We start from the raw sequence: 21,137 nt of genomic DNA, 5'->3' as shown, positions 1-21,137 counted from the left end.
CCCACCTACTCACAGAAACTTATTTTCTATGAAAATATACTCCAGTTTTGCACAGGTTGTTCAGCCACGTCTAGTGATACATGGACATAGACGAACTACCTCTAAATACTAACAATCACCAGAACTGATTAAAATTTATTATTCTCAGCTTTGCCATCTATTTAAAAATAGCTAAGGGAATCTTCTAAATACCTTAGCACCAGATACACACAAAAGCGGTCTGGTTACTATAATCACTTTTGCACTACAGATTCATACAAGTTAGAAACCAGTTTTTACAGGATGATGTATTATGAGCAAAAAAACCCTACAGCTTTTTTCTAGCATCACATACAGAGATGTTACATAATTCTGTTGGAGCATACAGTCACATTAGTGGTTGACAACATCAGTGTGCAGCAGGTAAGAATATCTGCTTATGCATTCGAGTCAGCAAAATACCTATTATTTTGTAGCAGTAACATGTAGGTGTTAAGAAAGCACATATTTTTGCTGAAAATTGTATGCATGCAAGGAAGAATATAGCTGTTTATTAGAGAATCAACATGCACAGAACAATATATACACACACGTTTCATTCAAAAATTATACTAAGCTAGGCAATTACACAAAATCACTTCTAAAGGCCCCACACAAAAAAGCAGTTGCTTCTAGAAATATAATAAAGCAGACAGAATTAGTATTCAAAATTTAGAAAATGCTATTAAATTTGAAATTCTAAGATGAAAATAAAAATAGAGCTACTTAGAAGTTACTCTGACTTTATAATGAAATAGTGGCTTCTAAAATGTGTTATGCTACTAAACATAGAGTTTTTTAAAGTACTAAAACCATAAAATACAGCACTTCCTGGCATGCCATTTACTCTCTTCAAAAGTTTCAGAAAAAGAAGCCGTCATCCATTTCAAATACTCACAGCTTTCTTTCCAAGTTCTGTTTTAGACAGTATAAGAGCTCCTGCAAGATAACATCCTGGTCCTGCTCCTTTAGGTATTCTATTCAAAGAAAGAAAGTTCAGGGTTAAAACCAGGTTCATTAACATTTCATGGGGACTACAACAAAGAACCCAAACAGTGAAAGAGCAGCACAAGAGGAATTACCAAGCCTAAACAGGTAGACACTATCAAAGCATCACTCTAGTTAGGTGAAGAGGCAGCTGGTTAGATGTAGATGAGAAAAACAGAACTTCAGTAACTTACTTGTCATCGGGCAGAGATGTAACAAAGAATGGCTGACTGTGCTTTGGTGGTAATGTCAAACTGTTGGATTTCTTCTTCCCTAAGAGAGCAAGGCTATGGTTTTCATAAATATCTAAGCTCAAGGTACTAGACAACCTGTGAGAAACAATAAATGGAAGGTCTTTGATGCGATCCAGCTCACTGTTCTGTTCATGACGAATTTGTAACCGAATAGTGTAATCTCCTTTTTCCAGTTTCACAGAATACTGAAAGAAAGAAGTTCTCATAAATGTCAAGATTAAATACTTCACCATTCACAAAGAAACCCAGAAATAAGACTGTCATATTCTCGACCCATATAGCTCTAGCCATTTAAATGTGCTAGATTGCTTAGTTTTTTAATCTCCTGAAAAGACTGCTTTCAAGACTTGACAGCAGCCAAAACACATTTTGTATTCACTGAAAAAAATTAAGTTTTCAGATCACAAAATAGGCTGACATCACCTGTTCCTATTCTAATACTGTATTAACTGCTCAAATAACAATCAGAATTCTTACTAAACTTTCAACTCAAAACCTCTGGTGGGTTTGCCTTGATACACTTTCGGTTTGCTATGATCTAAACCCAAAGTTACACAGAGTATCTTCCAGTGTCTCAAACACTGTATTGGCTTTCACACTGAGGGACCCAGTAATCCTATGAGACTTAAGGTTGCAGTATAAAGAGCTGGACAGACTCTATGCCCTGAGCTTTTTATATATTGTTAGAAATATGCAGATAACAATCTCCATTAAAAAAAAAAAAAAACAAAAAAACAAAATAACACACACAAAAAAACCCAAACCAACCAAACAAAAAAAACCCAGAACACCCACCACCCCAACCAAAACACACCCAACAAAAACTCCCCAGACATTATTTTGTTTCTATCAACCAAAAAGGGCATCATGTGAATGTTTTGAGAAGCAGCATGCTCAGTTTCCTTTCTGCTGCTATAATACTAAAGGCAGCCCTATGTACCAAATGACAATAATTCAGAACTACCCTGCTCCCAGAATCTCCCTCTCCTGGGTTAGAGTTAATTTTTAATTGTTTTAGAATTGTTCTATGATGCACAACACCACAGATTTACAGCATGGCTGTCCACCAGGTGTAAGTAACAGGCTACTCTGGTGATTTCTAGATTTTATAGCACCTTAAAAATGTAGGCTAAGGAACAGAAGTTTAAATAATGTGATTTCTGAAAATTATTTATAAGATTCAAAAGACATGCTTTAAAGCTGGTCTGTTGTACACTTCCAGAATGATCAATCTACCTAAATAAACATTACACTGATGAAGTTCAACTGTGATTTTTGGATTGGTAAAAAACGGTTTCAAATGCAAAAATTATGGAAACTGTTTCTCTTATGTTGTTACTTAATTTTTTATTCCTCCCCCCCAGCCCCTGCATGATCCAGACACATGTTCTGTTTCAGCTGAAAAAGATTCCCCACAGAGGGTAGAGTATCTACAAGTCTTGTATAAAAAACTCCCTTTGAAAGGCAGCAACAGGATGTTAACCAAGCTACAGCATTTAAAAGACTGAAGACATCAACAGCAAAGAAAACAGTCTTCATGGATACAGAAGCCTCTGATCTCTCAACAGATAAGTCAGACTACAGAAAAAATAATACACAATTTCCCCCTTAAACAGAAAAATTCAAGGTATCTTTGTAAAAAACCCAAACATAAAGACAACAAGAACTTGAATTCATTTCTTGAGAAGCACCAGTCAAAAATCACAAGAAGTCACAAGTCAACAGCTTTCTGTAGAAATAAAACACGCCATAACTTTTCTTCCTTCCTCTGAAGAGAAAAAAGAATCATAATGTTCTATTTCATGGAAACAAACCTGTCATTACTTTTTTTCATAAACATGTATCACCACTGAACCTGTCTTCTTGTGACTATATAAGAACATTATACCTATGCATCAGGAAATGTTAGGAGCTAACAGCAGGGCTGAAAGGTGGAAAAAAATATGAAAATTTTCATACTGTGAAGAAAACAGAAGGTAAAATAAATACATTACTCTGTACCTGGTGTGGATAGGCATCTCCTGAACCCATTTGCCTTTTGTTCTGGTCAAAAATAATCCACAGTTGACTATCAAATTCAGATTCGTACAACAATTCACAAAGAAGTGGACAGCTTGGAGTTACTTCTCCACTCTTAGGCTATTAAAATAAAGGTCAAAACATTTAATTCACTATTGAATAAAACAAGTACAATCCTTACACACACACTCAAAAGGATACCTGAACTAAAGCTCATTTCAAGCAACTGCAGCCCCTAAAGAGAACCAAGTCAGAATTTTGGCTGTAGAGAGTCTAGAATGTGTAGAGAGTGTGAATCTGGACCTCATTTCTGACAAAGCTAGTTAAAAATAAAATCTGCCATTAGAAAACATGCTGTATTTAATGACTTCTCAAAAAACAACCACACATATTGCTTACCTGATGGAAGTTATAGGTCAAAATCATCTCATACAGTTGACGATTGTTTGGTAAAATATCTCTGGAACCCAAAGGTTTTATTTTTGCACTCACTGGTCTGCAGTTAAACAACAAATAACAACAGAAGGTACTCCTAAGAAACATGTATCATCTACCAAAATTTGTCTTGCTTAAGCAGAAGCATATTCTGAAGTATAACTGAATTCAGCACATGCAGTAACATCTCAAAATATTGTAACTATCCAGGAATCACAAATTCCTCAGTTAAAATGAATATCAGTTCAAAAACAAGTTTTAGTGACATTACAGACCCTGCCAAATAAAAAAGTCAGAGTTTAGCAAGCACCAAGAAGTGCTCAAAATTAAAGGCCATAAAAAAAAAAAAAAGCAAAAGCCAACAGACTTCAGGATTAGGAAAAAGAAAAAATCAGGTTACTTTACAACTCTAGTATCCATGCTGCAATCAGCACTTTTATTCATAGATTGAAAGATTAATGGCACAGTGATTAGAGTACAGAATAATTAATAACTGTACGCTATAGAAGGTTTTATCAGAAAAGACTCTAAGAAGCCTTACAGAAATCAGAGTAGTAACACAGAAAAACATACTACCTGTATAGTTTATGTTACCTCAGATACAGTTAAGACAAACTATTGTTCAGAGAAGCACAAACACTTTAGGCCCTAAGCATCAAAGGATGTAAGCTATTCTCTCCCTCTTCTCTGCTCTTGCGAGACCCCACCTGCAGTGCTGTGTCCAGCTCTGGGGCCCCCAACATCAGAAGGACACGGACCTGCTTGAGTGGGTCCAGAGGAGGCCACAGAAATGATCAGGGGACTGGAGCACCTCCCTGTGATGACAGGCTGAGAGAGCTGGGGTTGCTCAGCCTGAAGAAGAGAAGGCTCCAGGGAGACCTTATAGCGGCCTGCCAGTACAACAGGAAAGATGGAGAGGGACTCTTTATCAGGGAGTGTAATGATAGGATGAGTGGTACCAGTTTTAAACTGAAAGAAGGTAGATTTTGTTTGGATCTACAGAAGAAATTCTTCACTGTGAGGGTGGTGAGGCACTGGCACAGCTGTGGCTGCCCCCTCCCTGGAAGGGTTCCAGGCCAGGTTGGACGGGGCTGGGAGCACCCTGGTCTGGGGGAAGGGGGCCCTGCCCCTGGCAGGGGGGTTGGAACTAGACAGTCTTTAAGGTCCCTTCCAACCCAAACCATTCCATGGGTCTGTGATTTCACATAATAATGATATAGAAAAATAAGAGCTTTGTAAACAAAGAATAGCAAAATGAGTGTGGCCTGGCATCATTTAAGTTTACATTTCATTCATTCTGACAACCTATAATTACATGATCAAAATTTTCTACAAGATTCTGTCAGCTGTTTCATTGCCAAGAGCACAGACCAGTCATCCAGCAAAATATCTGTGCTGGGTCAGACCACAGATCCATTTAACCCAGGTTTCCTAGTCTGGCAGACACCAGATAGACTGCTGACAGAAGACTTAAGAACTGAGTAATACCACACATGATACGTCTCCCTAATAGCCACCCTGCCTCCAAGCATCTGAAACTCCAGAGACCAAATGAGAAGCCATTCAGTACATTTTTTTCCTCTGTGTTATGACTGCTATCTTCATTCAAGAGTACTATTCGTACCTTAATTTAAATACATAAGTATTTCTCACTAGTTTACCTAACTGCAGTTCATTTACTGTCAGGTGAATGCCTCAATTACTACAAGCAGATAAGAGCATCTCCATTTTACAAATCAAGAATGAGGCAAAGATATAGTAGGGGATTGTTTTATTTCCCCACTTAAGGCACATCAAATTGTGTATTCCTGAATCTAACATTAAGTGGCACGTTCATTAAAGAATAAATTCCTAGCAACCTCAATTCCAGTTAAAAGTATCCAAAAGCCCCAGACAAAGCCCCACATCTCCACTGAGATGCCCAAATAAAGGAAAACTCGGGATTACTGACCACTGTGAATTTGTCTGGCCCAATTGTTACAAGTACTGCTTAAACCGTATGGCATTTCTTTTTCCTCCTGAAGTGACCAACTCTAGTATCTGTTGCACTGCTTAGGAATTTTCCAACAAAGCTTCTCCTCCAAATCAGCATGTGTGAAACTGACAACAAGATAAACACAACTTTCCCCACAAAATTCTGCACCTAATCCTAAAAAAACCACTTCCAATCAAGCAAGAGAGAGAAGACAGTCTTCCCAGGTCTAAATTGGCCACGACCTGAAGCAGCTGCTTAAAAAAAAACCCAAAACAACTAACAGTAGCACCAAATAAGTCTACAATTTGTTTCTTCAGATATTAAAGTGCCTTTTACCTTTAAGTATCTCATTAGGAAGCAATGGAACATCTTTGTAAATGTGTTGGTTTTTTGGTTTTGGTTTTTTAAAATAGCTTAAAGAAAATAATTTGCATGGAAAAAGTCACCATATTTCTCAAATTTTGCCAAAGTTAGAAGGAACCAAAAAAGAGAATGCTGAGAAATTTTATTAATTCATACTTCCAAAACTACTTAAAATTTGACAAGAATATTGTTGTTACCCTAAGTTTCACTGTTAACTTGTTACTGTTTTAACTACATACAAAGAGCTTTCCCACTTTCCCAGTACAGTTCCCCCAAAACTCTACCTGAGTGTTTGAACCCAGCTTTTCAGATTTATGCATGGAGCAATATCTTCATACTTCAACAGGGACTGAACATCAAATCGTACGATGCCTTCTGAAGCATGCTAAGGAAAGAGCACATAACAATTATGCTTCTGTGCACGTCAGATGTGGATCATCTGTTATGTCCCTCAAAAACACAACACAAGCTGTATTTATCTATACTATAAGAAGTATTACTGTGCAAGTTTGAAAGCATCACAAGTTTATTTCTATTTTATAACAGCAGATACACTGGGACTTGCAAAACTTCAGCAACTGGAGCTAAAGCCCTATTTATATTTCCTCTCCCTCCTTTAATAATTCAAGTACTTTGTACAGAACTATCCAAGCCATACTTTTGGCAGGGCTGGGTTTTGTTTGTGCATTTGTGACTATTTCCTTTGAATATATAATTCAATAAATACAAGTATTATTCATCTAGCATCTTAAAACAAGTATTTTATGGAGTTACTGCTGAGGATTATTATTACAGAATAGTTTAACTCTGCAAAAATAAGCAATAATACATGCACAGGTTAGTGATAGGTAAAATAATTTGAGAACTTTTCCTAGCAGTATTCTATGCCAAAGCCACCAGTATATCAGCACTACTAAAATTTATTTTAAAAAGGTTACAGGTGCTCACGAAGGGAAGAGCAAAACTGTTTGTATTCTCTCAATTTTAACTCTCCATTCTTCAGTTGATGTAATCATGCTGGGGTGAGGGGAGTTGCTATGCACACCACCACCACAACCACCACCAGCTCTTTCTTTTCCTGCTCTACCGCTTCAAGAACTGGTACCTTAGCACAGTGCACCCACTCTTTCTTCCAGAGTTTATTCAGCTCTTAGGCCTGAATACATCCAAATTCACCAGTAGGACAGCGATAATTTGCTCTGGCCCTTAGCCAATAAAAGGGGAGGAGCAAGGATAAATTAGCATGGTGCTGCTTCTTGTAGGTATTGCCATATCAGCTCTCAAAACCAGCCCCCTCCTGAGGGAGGCAAAGTCAAGCCAAACCAGGTTGCACAGGACAGCAAAGAACATAGGAGCAAGACAAAGTACCATAAATATTATGATACTAATGCTTATAACAACCTTCAATCCTTTAGTATTGCAGAGCCTTAGGAATCACAACACTGACCATCTACTGTGCCTTCAACTGCTCTAAATGATGAATCTCAAGCCAATTGGCATTTCTCAGTAAAACACTGAACAGAAAATAAATTGTAATGAAATTTTATTCTGAAAATGGTATTCAGAGTATTGTCTTTTAGCAATAGTAGTCTAGATACTCAAGTTCAAGAACTGTGGTCCCAGCAAAGTCTATTCACACACACACACTTGCTATAGTAAGTACAGTTACAACTTCAGCCTTTTAGTATGTCCTTTCTATTGGTGCTGGGTTTCAGTTTGGTTTTTTTTTCCCTATTTTTTCCCCCCTACTGAATGATAATCAAGAGGCATAGGAAAAAATCATAAATAATGGTAATGGGCATTTCTGTGGGATTGAACTCCTATTTACCTATTTTTAAGAGAAAACATGAACATCTCATATATAAAGATACTTCTGGCCTTTCTAAATACAGGCAAGAATGAAGAAAAGGTTTTTTTACTCTGATATACCATAGGACTTCAGAATAATTCAAAATAAACACTCTGTAAAACTTACCATGTTTAGCTGAGGAGTAGCACAAAGTACACCATGGAAAGAAATTGTGTAATTAATGCTAACATCACTAAGGCTTGCCCACCATCGAGCAACACAAAATTCAATGGTTCTTCCAGCCTGGATAACAAAAGCACAACGTTAGACTCAAGCTCCCATCTTCCCCTTCTATTCACCCCAGCCTCCCCCATCCCAAGCTAAAAATTTTGGAGTATAGCTCAAAAAAGACTGTTATGTCCAGTTCACTCCAATTGTATAGGTCTGTACAGTAGCAAATAAGACATTATACTTGGTTCACAAAACACAAGACAGCTTCAACAAAACAGAATGACTGATGACCACATCAAAACAGAGAGCCAGGGGTATACCTGACAGAGAAAGGTACAACTTTTAAATGTGATGCCTTCCTTTCCTATCCTTCAAGCTAGGCAGACAGGTTAGTTCACAGATGAGTTTAATATGTGTGCCCTAGAAAATGTGTATCAAAGAGATCCCACTCTCTGCCTAAATAAGATGACATGAAGCCTGGGAGTTTTGGGGTTTGCTGTTGTTTGGTTGGGGTTTTTTAACTAATGGTAAAGTTCACAATGCATCAGTGGGACAAACTTAGCTTAGGGTCCCCCACCTGATATTTTCAGAGTTTAAGGGACTGAATAGCACAGAAATTATAACCACCCATAGGCTTTAGAGCTGAACACCTAAATAAAGCAAGGCAGGGGACAAACTTGAGAAGTGGACTCTATCATCCACACCCCTGAACTGTTAGCTTACCCCCTGGTTCTGTTTTGAACTCTTACGCTAGCGCTACTCAAGCTAAGCCTGCTGTATCTAAGCAGTATGACTGCAAGCCAGTCAGTTATCACCTGGCTTCAACGCCAAGGAGATGGCTCCGATCACATTAAAAACTGCAGGCAAAATATACTGAACTACATCTATCCAACAAGTCATTGCCCCTGTTTGAAAGGGAAACAAAAAAGTATAAACAAGTACCAACAAATTGAAGATATTAACACGTTTTGTAAGTGCATTATCAAATAATTAAGAAATACTAGCAAGCAATTAGAGATCTTTTCTAAACTGAAAACCAGATTCATTCACTATTGTAACAAACGTAATTTATTGGGTTTAGGGTTTTACTTTGGAAAAATAAAAATACAGAATGAGTTACGTTATACTGTACTGATATCCCTCCCTTCCCCAACGCCACCCTAAGGTAACTTACTAAGACAGGAAATGCTTCAGTCACTGATCCTTTTTCTGGTAAAGATGAAAATTTGTAGAACTCGTGACTTCTATATGCTTTTTGTTTCACTAGCTGAACAGCATGAAGCACAAACTTGGCAGTCACATCAGCTGAACATGAACATACTGTCACTTCTAGATTGAAGAAATAAATTAAGTTTAGTTTCAGGAGCCAAAAATTTTAGAAGGCAGGCAGGATTTCACAAGAAAAACACTAGTTTCACAAGTAATTTGTAATTTAAGAAGTTACATAGTAGCCCAAGTGGCTCCATATGTGAATAATGCTTATGTATCAGTTATTCACAAAGACCCTTTCAGATTAAGGTAAACTAGATAAATTCAAAGATCAGTAAGAGAAACATGACTCAACTAAACCATGAAAATTAATCAGACAGTACAGGTGTATAAACTGAACAGGACAGACTGCTGCTGAATTCCAAATTATTAAATAATAGACTGAATAATCTAAATAATTAGACCGAATAATCTCACACAGGAAGAAAAAAATCTTTTTTTCCTCCTTGCAGAATTATGAGCTACTTGCCTATCATGAAGATCACAATTTTTTCAGGTAAGACATCTTTCAACACTACATCCATACACCTTAAAAACTAGGCAAATCTCAGACAGTAATATTCTTCCATAAACATGGGGCATTCATCCAGTTATGGGTAATCATTTCAGATTATATTTGCTCGTTTACAGAACACTGAAAATGAGGATTCTACTATACCACAAACCATGAGATAACTCAAAATCACTCCTCTAAGATCCTAAAATCAAATAAATATTTTATGTATTCATGGGTCAAATCCTTCTGTTCTTATTCAGGCAGTACTCAACATGATTCAAAACAACTTTGTCAAGTCTGACAGATGCAATTTTTTTATTTAATTACCATGGGCATTTTCCTTACCAGCCCACGTAGCTCCCTGTGGAACATCGATGAAGTGCCTTCGGATTTGACCAGGTTTAAAATGAACATCTGTGTATGTCAGGTCATAGCTTGATGATTCATCTACTCTGTATGCCAAAAAGAAAACATAAACAGTAATTAAAACAAGCTGTGAAGCCCTTTTTTTTTTTTTTTCTTTTAAAGTATTTGTAAATGCAGAAATAATCTCAAAAAGAAGTGTCCAATGAGGACATTTAGTCCTCAGCACCAATTACTTTAATCCATACTAGTATGGAATCTGACAGCACAATGTATCTAGAAGATTTTAAACATCAGCTCCGCCACATTGTGTAGACCACCTCCCTAAAGTTACTGTGCTTAAATATAAATATCAAAGAATCCTAGTTTTCAGTGGATCTGCTTTTCCTGACTGACTTTCCATGAAAGTGAGCTAAGGTTTGCAAGAAGTAATACTTCTGTGAATGAATCAAAGAAAAGTTACATTTTTTTTCTCAGGACAGATTGTCCACGGAATAGGTTTAATAAGATACTCTCCTTCTTTATCAACATCACTGAAGTTGTAAGTTTAAACCAATGGTGGGCACAATATTAACTCTAAATCTGCTGTATTAAAGTCATGGTGGAAGCTTATCCCCATGTTCAGCTGCCAAAAACAGCACTGCGCCTTTATGTCCACCTGTTAGAAATTAAAAAACAAACTCCTGCTGATCTATACCTATGAGCATACTGATTGATACTTTGGTCAAGAATACAGAAGTCATCTGTATTCTGATAGAGCCGGAAGCTGCTGCCACTGTGGCTAAGGCCGCCAGAACACACTGCCTTCTGGCTGCCAGGACCAAAACTACAAAAAAGCCACTGCTCTAGAAGTCTGCTGCGAGAATCTTTTCAGATCTCTGTTCCCTTATCAATGTCAGTAGTAAATTCAAGAACTCCCAGAGAAAGGTGGTGGTGAAATAAATGACAACAAGTCAAGCGTGTACAGAAAACTAAACTAAACTTTAAAAATAGACATAAAGCCTTGGTTTACTGACCTTGTTGGTATAACAACAGTTATTGGGACTCTGAACAGAGGGCCTGCATTAGGCATTGCTATATCATATCCACACACCTAACAAAATAAAATATAGCCACTTAAAATCTTTGGTCAAAATCAAATTACAGAAGACAACACAAACTAGTTGCAGAGTGTTTTGAATCTTTGTGGTTATTACTGAGGAAAAACAAAAATATTCATTTGACTACTTTCACCCTAGAAAGAGTAAAACAGCAACATTCACCAAGAAAAACACACACACATTAGTTTTCACACTTAAACTCATTTCAGTCTTCCCCCAGAAGTTTTCAAGCTTTCAACCCACATTTGATACTCCCTATATCAAAAGCTCAACCTAGTTTCAACTCAGAATTTGTCCCAAACAGCCTTATTATTTTATTTCAGATATTTTTGCCATGGTATTAAAAATATTTTAATCCTTGTTTTCCAGGATTATGTTTGAGAAAATACAGTTTGATTTACCATGTCTTTCATGGCCAAGCTTTAAATACCATCTCTGAAAATTTGTTCCATCATCACATTGCTAAAATGTTCTCTGTGGTACCATAGAAAACTTGTAACTAAGCATCTTAAGCAAGTCAATTCTAAAAATCAAGCAGATCTCATCTTCACTATGATCAACTACAATGCAATGGAAACATTTCCACGTTAATATTGTGTTTGGGATGAAGACAGAGTGCTGAAAAACATTTTTTGTTGGTGGGTTTCTTTTGCAGGAGTGAAAGAGGATAGTTGGGAGAGAAAATGAGGAATTTAATAGCTTTCATATTAAATTTGTCTGAATTTGAACGTAGCTGCTCAAAGACAGCAAAATGCTTCTGTTGTACACAGCCATTACCACACAATTTTCTCCTTCACCTTCCAAAATAGGATGGGGTAGCAGGGAAGAAACAAGAAAATGGGTTGCATCACTGTACCCAAGCAGCTCTTCAAGGTAAAGCAAAATCTTGGGTCTGTATAAGACTGCATGGCAACACCACAAAAGCTAGGCCAGTCCTTAAGCCACCACAGAAAGAGAGAAATATTTAAGATGTCATAAAACCACAAATCTCTATACTCAATAATAATACAGGACTGGGCCAGATAGTCAAAGGCGAAAACATATCCAGAAAAAAAACCCTTAAAGATTGGTTATTTATTTGGTTTCTATTTTCTATATGCTTTTATGATTTAAACACAGATACTCAAAGTCACATTGGCATGTGTTATACAACACTGTATAGCATAAATATTGCTGAACCCTGGACTCATCCTGTATATTGAAATGGAGTGTGGCAGTATTTTCTGGTCTGTACAGCACACAGCTTTTATTTACTTAAAAATTATTTCTATAAAAAGTTGATAGAGACCACATGAAAAGGAAAAGGCACATAATCTTGCTTAGAACACCAACGCTTCAATACCTCTGTATAATGTAGTCCTTCTCTCAGGCCACGTGGATCCACACGAATATTTATGTGTCGACACTGGTTCATAAGCTCTAAATGACTAGGACACTGGACCCATGGTGCATTTGAAGTTAACGCTAAATGAAGCTGGAGAGATATTCTTTCAGTGTTTTCTGTCAAGAAACAAATTTAAAAAACAGTTCAGTAACACAAATATGTGTTCATATTCTATTATAATACATTATTTTCCATTAAAACATACACATCAATAAAATGTAATAGGAACCAATTCCTTAGGGACCCTGGATGTCAGATTCTCCACAAAGGATAGTGTTCTATATTATTTCTTTTAACAGGATAAAAGTAGAACAGCAGCAGCGTACAGCAAAATAAAAGTTGTACCCAATGTTGAAATTTTCCCCCTGAAATATTCAAACCCAAAGTCAAAGTTAGGCTAGTAAGCAACGCTTCGGTTACCCACAACATAGTCCAGAAGCAGGTATAAACTTCCTGGTATAGCTACAAGGTCTTGACTAATGCAGAGAAATACAATAAAAAGCAATTGTACTGATTCTGAAGGTTATGTTAATTAACAAATTACATTATAGAGCAACCTAAGCAAGAGGTAAAGTCTATTAAAAAGTCTATTGCACAACTATTTTATTTCTTCGTGTCATATGGTAAATTTAAAAAGCATCGATTGCAATGTAACCTGTCAAACCACCAAGTTACTCTCAGTCAGTAACCTGTTCTGATTCATACCCTTTCTTCCCTTAAATAAACTCACCTCTTCTGCCACATGCCAACCTTCTCGGGGATCACTGGTTTTAGGAAAGGAACTAATCTCAGTACCAAGCTCTCACAAGGATCATTTTTGATTACAGTGTAATTCAGTCTCTAGAGAGTTCCAATTTGTATTTAATAAAGTAAAGCACGGCAAAATGGTTTATGGAGAAATGATGTCAAACTTTATTTTGATTTGCACAAGTTACTTTTACCCTGTTAGTAACTAACTAAAACCTGTATCAATTCATGTATTGCCTTTAGATAGATTTATGTTTATCCATTATTAGATGCTGAATGCAAGTCTAGTTTGTTAAACTAAGATTTTTCTTAGGTTGTGAAAACTTAGTTAAATTATAAATCTAGAATTTACAGTCTTTAAATAACTGAGAAATTAATTTCTGGGTAAGTTTCTTCATCTTTAGAAGAGTAACTATTCTTTGTAAAGAGTTATCTACAACAAAAATCCTGAAGCTCTACAATTTAATGAAACATTAGGGATATTTGAGTATCTTCTGGTATTTTTCCCTAGCCCTACAACTTCGCTTCAAATTTCTTCAGAACAAAGACAGATCCCTTTTTTCAGTGAGGAAGCATGAACCAACAGACTCCCCCAATACATGGAAGTGTTGCAATTTTAAGTCCAAGGTTAGAATGGAAAAGTTATTTAGTTGCATGCCTTCATTTACTATGAAATTTAGAGTTGCACTTAGTCCTTTTATGGTACAGATTCCTGTCACTCACCACTACCACAGCTTTTTTGTTTAAAGATTACACTTTATTCACCCCCTCCAACACAAAAGCTCTTTCCTACCTGTATTCTCAGGAAAGACAGGTTCTATGCCAACCCCATGATCAGAAGGTGCAGCTATCTGGGCAGGATCTCTGAGGTAGATTCCACGGTTGCTGCCAACAGTAACTGTAAAGCCTATGTTACTCGTGCATGCTGAATTCTGAATGAGGTAGTCATAGGCTTTATCAACCTGTTAGAAAGAACACATTCTAAATTTAAGAATTTCAACTTAGTAGTAATTTATGCATTTTATCTTCAATATGAAGTGTTCAGCAAGCACAGCAACAGCAAAGTAACTCATGCACTACCCGAGCCACACTGATTGCACCTCATACAATACTCAGTATAGAAAATGAGGCAACATTTTCAGTCTGCAACAGCCACACAGAGCACATTAAAATCAAGAATATTAAAAAACAAAAAAAGACAAATCTCTTTTGCTATAAATCCTTCAAAAGATGCATAACAAAAGTTTTCAGAGGTGACTGCAAGAACAAACGTCTTCAAAGGCCCAGACCTACTATAGTAATTCAGGTGCCTTTCTCATATGTGGAGCAACACTAGCTAAGCATTTAAACCTTTTATACAATAGAAGAAGTTGAGCAGTTCAAAAGAGACAAGTAATATAGGATGCCCATAGACATTTTATATATTGATATGAAATAAGAGAATAAGGTCATAAAATTCAGCCCCGGGTTTAAGCAGATGGGTTGTCACAGTAAACTCAGATGACAAGTTCACCTTTCTTGTTTTAAAAAGACACCCTTCTATCTCATTTTCTATTCTACTGACTTCAAAAATCTTACAGTCTCTTCTACTTAACAGTGAGCTACCTTCACCAGTGGAGATTAAGGCACTCTCCTTTGAGACATGTGGACATAAAACAGCCTCGGTTTCCCAGATCAGAGCTTGAACCAGGTTTTAATACATGCTTTAATCACAGACTACTAAATCATATGACTGGTGCACTTCATTTTTCTATGGCAATGTTTTTTATTTTATACAGCTATCACCATTGTTGCCTTCTTTATCAAATTCAGTGTTACAGACATGCTTAGCAGACATTACCTACTAGGTTCTGGCATCTTCAGAACATGAGTTTAGGGCTAAGCATCTGGTATCTTTAAGCATGAGAGCAAAAACTCAGTGCCTCTATTTGGCTATGATGGGAGTGACTGTAGGCAAAAACTAGCAGAGTTCTTTAAGAAGCTAAGCTTATGGATAAGGAAACTGTCATTCACTATGTCTTCATCATACAAAGGATCCATCACAGATTTCCAAGCTACTTAGAAGTCCCCAGGATACAGTGAACGCTCAGACCTTTCAGTGAGGCCCAGAGAAAAGACATCACACAACTGCAGCTGTACAGCTTTGTAAACCACCGTGGGTATTTCAGTATTTTGACTGCCCAGAATTTACAGTTCCAGTTTTTGTCTGAACAGAACAAGCTCAGCTCTTTCTGACAATATCATAAAAACATTTTTGGACATTAGGACAGAATCCAGGCATCCAAATCCACATGTGGGTGATAAAAACCCACATCCCCCTTTCACATCCACATACCTTTTTGATCAGTCTAAGAATGTGTCTAGTTAACACATTCATTCTATAGTAACTGCATGCTGAAGCTAAAAGAACTGTCTCATTCTTCCTCTCCTCCCACTACATTCCCTTCTTCTGCCTCAATCAGAGCTGAGAACCAAGTAGCAAGGGAACAAATCAAGTGAGCTCATTTAGAAAGCTGCTCTTTTCTGTGGGTTATTTTTCTACTGGCAGTTATTTATATTATTTTGGGGTTTTTTGCTAGCAAGTACCTGAATAATACCATGTCCTTGTGCAAATACTTCTATGTTTTCAGCTTTCACTGCAGTATTTTCTAAAGCTCTTCTGACAGAATGAACGGTGTAATGAACATCATTAGCTTTCAGTCCTGAAATTAAAAATAAGGGTACTATTTGATACAACAAAAAATTTGAAAAAGTTAGAGCATTTTTTTTTAAGAGGAAAAAGTATCTAATCTCTTTTAGACTACGCATCTGTATTTAACATTGTAGCACATTACCTGACAATACTAATGCAATGCCTCCACATGCATTGGGAGAAGACATGGATGTGCCATTCATGAGTTGTGTTCCTCGCAGAGTCCAGTTTGGAACAGAAGCAATAGCACCTCCTGGGGCACTGATACTTACGCCAAGGGCACCGTCAGTGCTAGTGTTAAAACAGAATGGTTGAAAAACAAACATTTTTTTTCTGCAAACTTTATCTTGAAGTTATCCGTGCACTTAAAATATTAGCTTTAAGGAATGAACATTCACAAGTATATTACTTCACTAAATCAATGAATGCATTAAACCCAAGAAAAAGCATGACACTAAGTAGCAGTTTAAAATGTCACATTAATCATCAACTATGCCTGTTTTACTCTTCAATACTCCTCATCAGGCTTCAGTTTAGTCAGCAGAGTATCTTCTGGGATTTGAATTAGAAAATGCATGCAAATCTATTAAATACTTCAATACATAATTTAGTACTCTATATAGCCTATTTAAAAGTAATTATTTTTAAAGAAAAACAGTAGAAGGGAGAGGAAGACTAGAAAAGGTCCAAAATCCAGATTTCTAATTTCACATGTTGCCACTTCAATACCAGGTCAAATTCTGAATTACCATACAGAACCTGAGACAAGGATAGCAAGGGCAGAAGCCAAAAAAAAGGAATGTCAAGGGGTGGATCAGTATCAGCTGGGCCTAGGCCACCTTTCTTTCTTGCCCAGACATATTTAAGAACTGAGAGAGTACCTATGGCACAGTTAGAGCAATATCTAGTTTTCAACTGTATATGCCAGATATACTGTATCTTCCTTGCTCTGGATAGATAAAAATTGCACCACTTGAATAGAGACAGCACTGTGCCAGAGCTATTAAGCTCTGTAGAGAGGTAGGGTATTTTAAGGTATTTATATCCCACACTAACTGCTTTGTATGCCTAAGATCTGTCTCGAATCAGAGTACTCTCAGTATGATACTGTATTATAACATTTGGACATATTTTATGACAGCCCTATATAAACAACAGGTTCCAGCCAAGCAGTACAGACAGTATCTGCCTGAAAGCCTCTAGACAGGCTGGTCCCCTACCTCAAGCTTGTTCTAGCAAAGTTTTAGGAACCCTCCAGTCACCTGCGTGTTGTACCCTATACAAGGTGAATCCTCCTGTGGCCAGATTTGGGCCTTTCAGCTGACATATGCTCATTCTGACTATTTTACAACGCAAAGTGACAAAGCACACAAAACATAGTTTTTATATATATGTGTGTGTGTATACATATATCAATATTAATTACAAATATTTCTCCCTCTCTCAGCTGAAGGCAGAGACTACATTTCTCTTTTCCCCACGTGAAACATGACAATTCTACATAATAAGATTCTGGAACAATATACCTGCCTGTAAATATACAAACATCACAACAGCTAACTTTAAAGACCAATGCTAATAGGGAAGCATTTGCTATGTAACCAGCAAATAAACCAGGAACCAACCTCAAGCTGTTTTCTCCTTCATCCAATACTATTGTAGGCCAAACTACAAAAGACAGTATACACTGACTTCATGACTCGCAAGAACAATTCTGAAGTCTAAATACAGTCAAGAACTCATGAAGAGACGTTATTCTTTGCTTCTTCTTTTGGCTACCACATTACTATCAAATGCTTGACATATGAAATAAAAATTGAACTTTTCATTGACCCTAATTTTTTTTTATAGATAATTGGGATAATTTTCTATAAGGTGAGGGAGAAAAGCATTTTTTTCTGCCTACTCACACCTCTACCGGACTCAAGTAAAACCCTTGAGTAAACTGCCATTACAGCAATGTCACTGAAGACACAAGTAACACCACTGCAGTAACAGTATTTCTTTTAATCTTCAACACTGTAAGAACAGTCAACTTCACCACACTAACTTAATGAAATAAATGTTATGGAAAAAAATCCTCTGAAAAAATAAATCAGAAACAGAACAAATGTCCAAACAACTTTTCAACAGCTTTTATCATCTCTGAATAGATTTGTGCTCACCAAATACACTTTCCTGAAACATACAGGTTGTGCCGAGGCAGTTCAGTGGTCTTCCTCCTCCCCCAGGAGTTCTAGAGCCCGACATACAAAGGCCCTCCAAGAACAGCAGACTACCTACGTTCTACCCATGAGAAACAAATACTCTTATTCTGGTATTAATGACCAACTTTTACATTTTGAATTACAGAATCTGAACCCCAAAATAATGAATTTGTTCTTTTAGTATAACCTACCTAGGCCCTCTAGATGACCAAGTATATTGATTTGCTGGCAGTTTTTCTCTTAAAGAGTATTCAGCAACCATCATGTCAGGTGATACATAGGCACCAACACCTGTAAAGAACATTCAAGGATTTTAGAAGTACAATGAATTTTTATTAAAATAAAAATTAAATATTTGTTTGAAATTCATTATGAGAAGAATTTTTGCTCAACATTTTGTGCTGGGTTTGTGTGTGTGGTGGCGGGGGTTTTTGGTAGCAGGGGAGGGGGCTACCACAGTGGCCCCTGTGAAAAGCTTCTTGAAGCTGCCCCGGCTCCAAGTCAGACCCATCTCTGGCCAAGGCCAAGCCAATTAGTGATGGTGGCTGCACCTCTTTGATAATGTGTTTATGAAGGGGAACCTGGGAGGTGGATGGGACATGTGAGGAGAACTGCCTCCTGTGAGAGGGACACCACACTGAAGCAGAGGAAGAATGAGAGGAGTCCTCCCCCTGAGGAGGAAGGAGCAACAGGACTGACCGCACCCTTTCATTCCTGTGCCACTGGGGGGGAGAACGTATTGAAACAGGGAGCAAAGCTGAGCTTCAAAGAAGAGAGGGGTAGGGGAAAGGTGATTTTAAGATGTGGTAATGCTTCTCACTGTCCTACCCTGTCTGTTAAGTGTTGCTGTTGTTAGTGTTTGAATTAAATCGATGTTCTTTTTTGTTCTCCTGACAAGTCTGTCTTTTGCCCATGACAGTAATGGGTGAGTCGCCCCTCCTTGTCCTTATCTCAATTCTGAAGGCTTTTACTTTATTTTTCCATTACTGAGGGGGAAGGAGTGAGTGAGTGAGCAGCTGTGTGGTGCTCAGTTGCCCTCTGGTCTCAAGCCACAGCACATTTAAAAATGGAAACACACATTTTCCATCTCATTAAATCCGGCTATTTTTACAAAGGAAGCACAAAGCACATGCGCTATGCAGTAACAACGCTGATGATCATGCTGTACAATATTAAAATATTATGTAAACTTCAAAGTTTCATTTTTATTTAACTGGAATAGGATGTATTCACCTCCTACATTTCTTTCACAACAGATCACTTTTACGCATTTCCACTCTCTACTGCTCCCCTTTGGTTGTGTTTACACTGTTACAAACTACACCAACCATATCTCAAACCAATTTATGTGAACTGGTTTATGTTCACATGGCTCACAGCTACACCACTTGGAGCACAGGGACACATCCACACAGCTCAAACACAGTGAGGAGACAGTGATTACTTTCCTGTAAATCTGTTCAAAGTGCCCAAAGCATGTAAATGACTACACTAAAGCCTGCTAAAACTGCATTTTTAGAACATGATGTGAAGGATGCAGATTGCATCCATGCTGTGTACCTATTCTAAAGTGTACACTCCATTTTCCTTATGGCATAGGCACTATCAAGATGGTAGACAACTACCATACCAATCTGACAAACAAATCTGGCAAGGTCCACGTCCATACCGTCTGTGTGAACTAAGTCAACCTGTCAACTGGATTTTGCTTTACCCTCAAAAAAACAACAACAAAAAAAAAAGCCCTATAGGTTCACTCCAAACAGAGGACAAGGAACAAGCTACTTTGCATGCAGAGTGAACGATCACCCAGTCTCTAGAGTGATACGACAAATAAGCTGAATTGACGGAGTAGATGCATTGTAAGAGCAAAGCCAATGCAGACCTGAAAAAAGATTGCTAGTTCTAGTTCCAGCCCCCTATCTCAGTAGCAGAGTAATTGAAGATAAAGTTTTAGAAAGTAATCAGCATAAATTCTACTAGCTGTCCCGAAAAAGTGTCTCTCCAACTTTCAAGTCTACATGCTAGCGTCCTTGCATGAGAATTGAGATTGAACAAGCATCTTGTGTGATGCAGTAATGCAGCAAAGGATTTATATAAAAATTAATACTAGGGAAGTTATCCCCAAATTCTAGACACTTTGCTAAATCTTATACCTCAACCTTTCAATGACATATCAAAAATATACAGTAGCTCATCAGAAAAAAAATGATTCTTATGCCAGTATAGACTTTCACAGAACTGGTACTGCAGCTGAAAGAATTAAATTTCTTTTTAAATTTAGTTCATCAATCAACTAGTGATCTCAGACATGTAATACAAGTACAGAGCTTGAAAAGACAGAAGTTGAATACTGTCAAATTTTTTTTTCAAAACAAATTATTTACCTATTACACTAGATGTAGTTCCACCAGGACATCCTACTGTAGAAAGGCAAGGGCCATTATTTCCTGCACTTGAAACATAGATTACATTGTGTTTCCACACTGCTTCATTAATTACTTCACAAATTCTCCTGATGCAAGAGAAAAAAAATTAAGTCATTTAATTAACCATACTGCTTTCTTCCCACAGAGAAAAACTCCCATTTCTAGTAGAATCTCTGTGACTAGTCACAGGACAAGGAATATTATATGCTGCCTGCTTCTCACACCTAGCAGAGGTGTTTTCAGTACAGAAGCTGACCACAAATATATCTTCAGGTTTTAAAAAGGAGTAACAGTTATGTAGCAATAGTAGGTCTTCAGAAAAACCCCACAGATTATGTGGTGTTGCAACTACAACAATTCTTTATTATTCTAAAATATT

General features: G+C 37.3%; 1 protein-coding gene across 2 annotated transcripts in view; it reads right to left on the bottom strand.

Annotated features, from left to right (window-relative positions):
- TPP2 (tripeptidyl peptidase 2) overlaps positions 1-21,137 on the bottom strand; it is a 53,804-nt gene that overhangs the window by 18,950 nt on the left and 13,717 nt on the right. For both annotated transcript variants that reach the window (XM_042805984.1, XM_042805985.1), the window contains exons 9-23: positions 20,717-20,844; positions 18,521-18,620; positions 16,265-16,413; positions 16,017-16,132; positions 14,224-14,392; positions 12,642-12,799; positions 11,216-11,292; positions 10,182-10,288; positions 9,246-9,400; positions 8,027-8,143; positions 6,336-6,436; positions 3,678-3,774; positions 3,261-3,398; positions 1,200-1,444; positions 917-995 (exon numbers count right to left, since the gene is read on the bottom strand). In XM_042805984.1, coding sequence (XP_042661918.1) covers positions 917-995; positions 1,200-1,444; positions 3,261-3,398; positions 3,678-3,774; positions 6,336-6,436; positions 8,027-8,143; positions 9,246-9,400; positions 10,182-10,288; positions 11,216-11,292; positions 12,642-12,799; positions 14,224-14,392; positions 16,017-16,132; positions 16,265-16,413; positions 18,521-18,620; positions 20,717-20,844 — 1,936 coding nt within the window. The remainder of the gene's footprint in view (positions 1-916; positions 996-1,199; positions 1,445-3,260; positions 3,399-3,677; positions 3,775-6,335; positions 6,437-8,026; positions 8,144-9,245; positions 9,401-10,181; positions 10,289-11,215; positions 11,293-12,641; positions 12,800-14,223; positions 14,393-16,016; positions 16,133-16,264; positions 16,414-18,520; positions 18,621-20,716; positions 20,845-21,137) is intronic.

The sequence above is a fragment of the Tyto alba genome, unplaced genomic scaffold, assembly GCF_018691265.1.
Source record: "Tyto alba isolate M040663 unplaced genomic scaffold, T.alba_DEE_v4.0 Super-Scaffold_45, whole genome shotgun sequence".
Classification (NCBI taxonomy): Eukaryota; Metazoa; Chordata; class Aves; order Strigiformes; family Tytonidae; genus Tyto; species Tyto alba.
The sequence above is the reverse complement of the archived record's forward strand: the minus strand, read 5'-3'. Positions and strand labels throughout refer to the sequence as shown.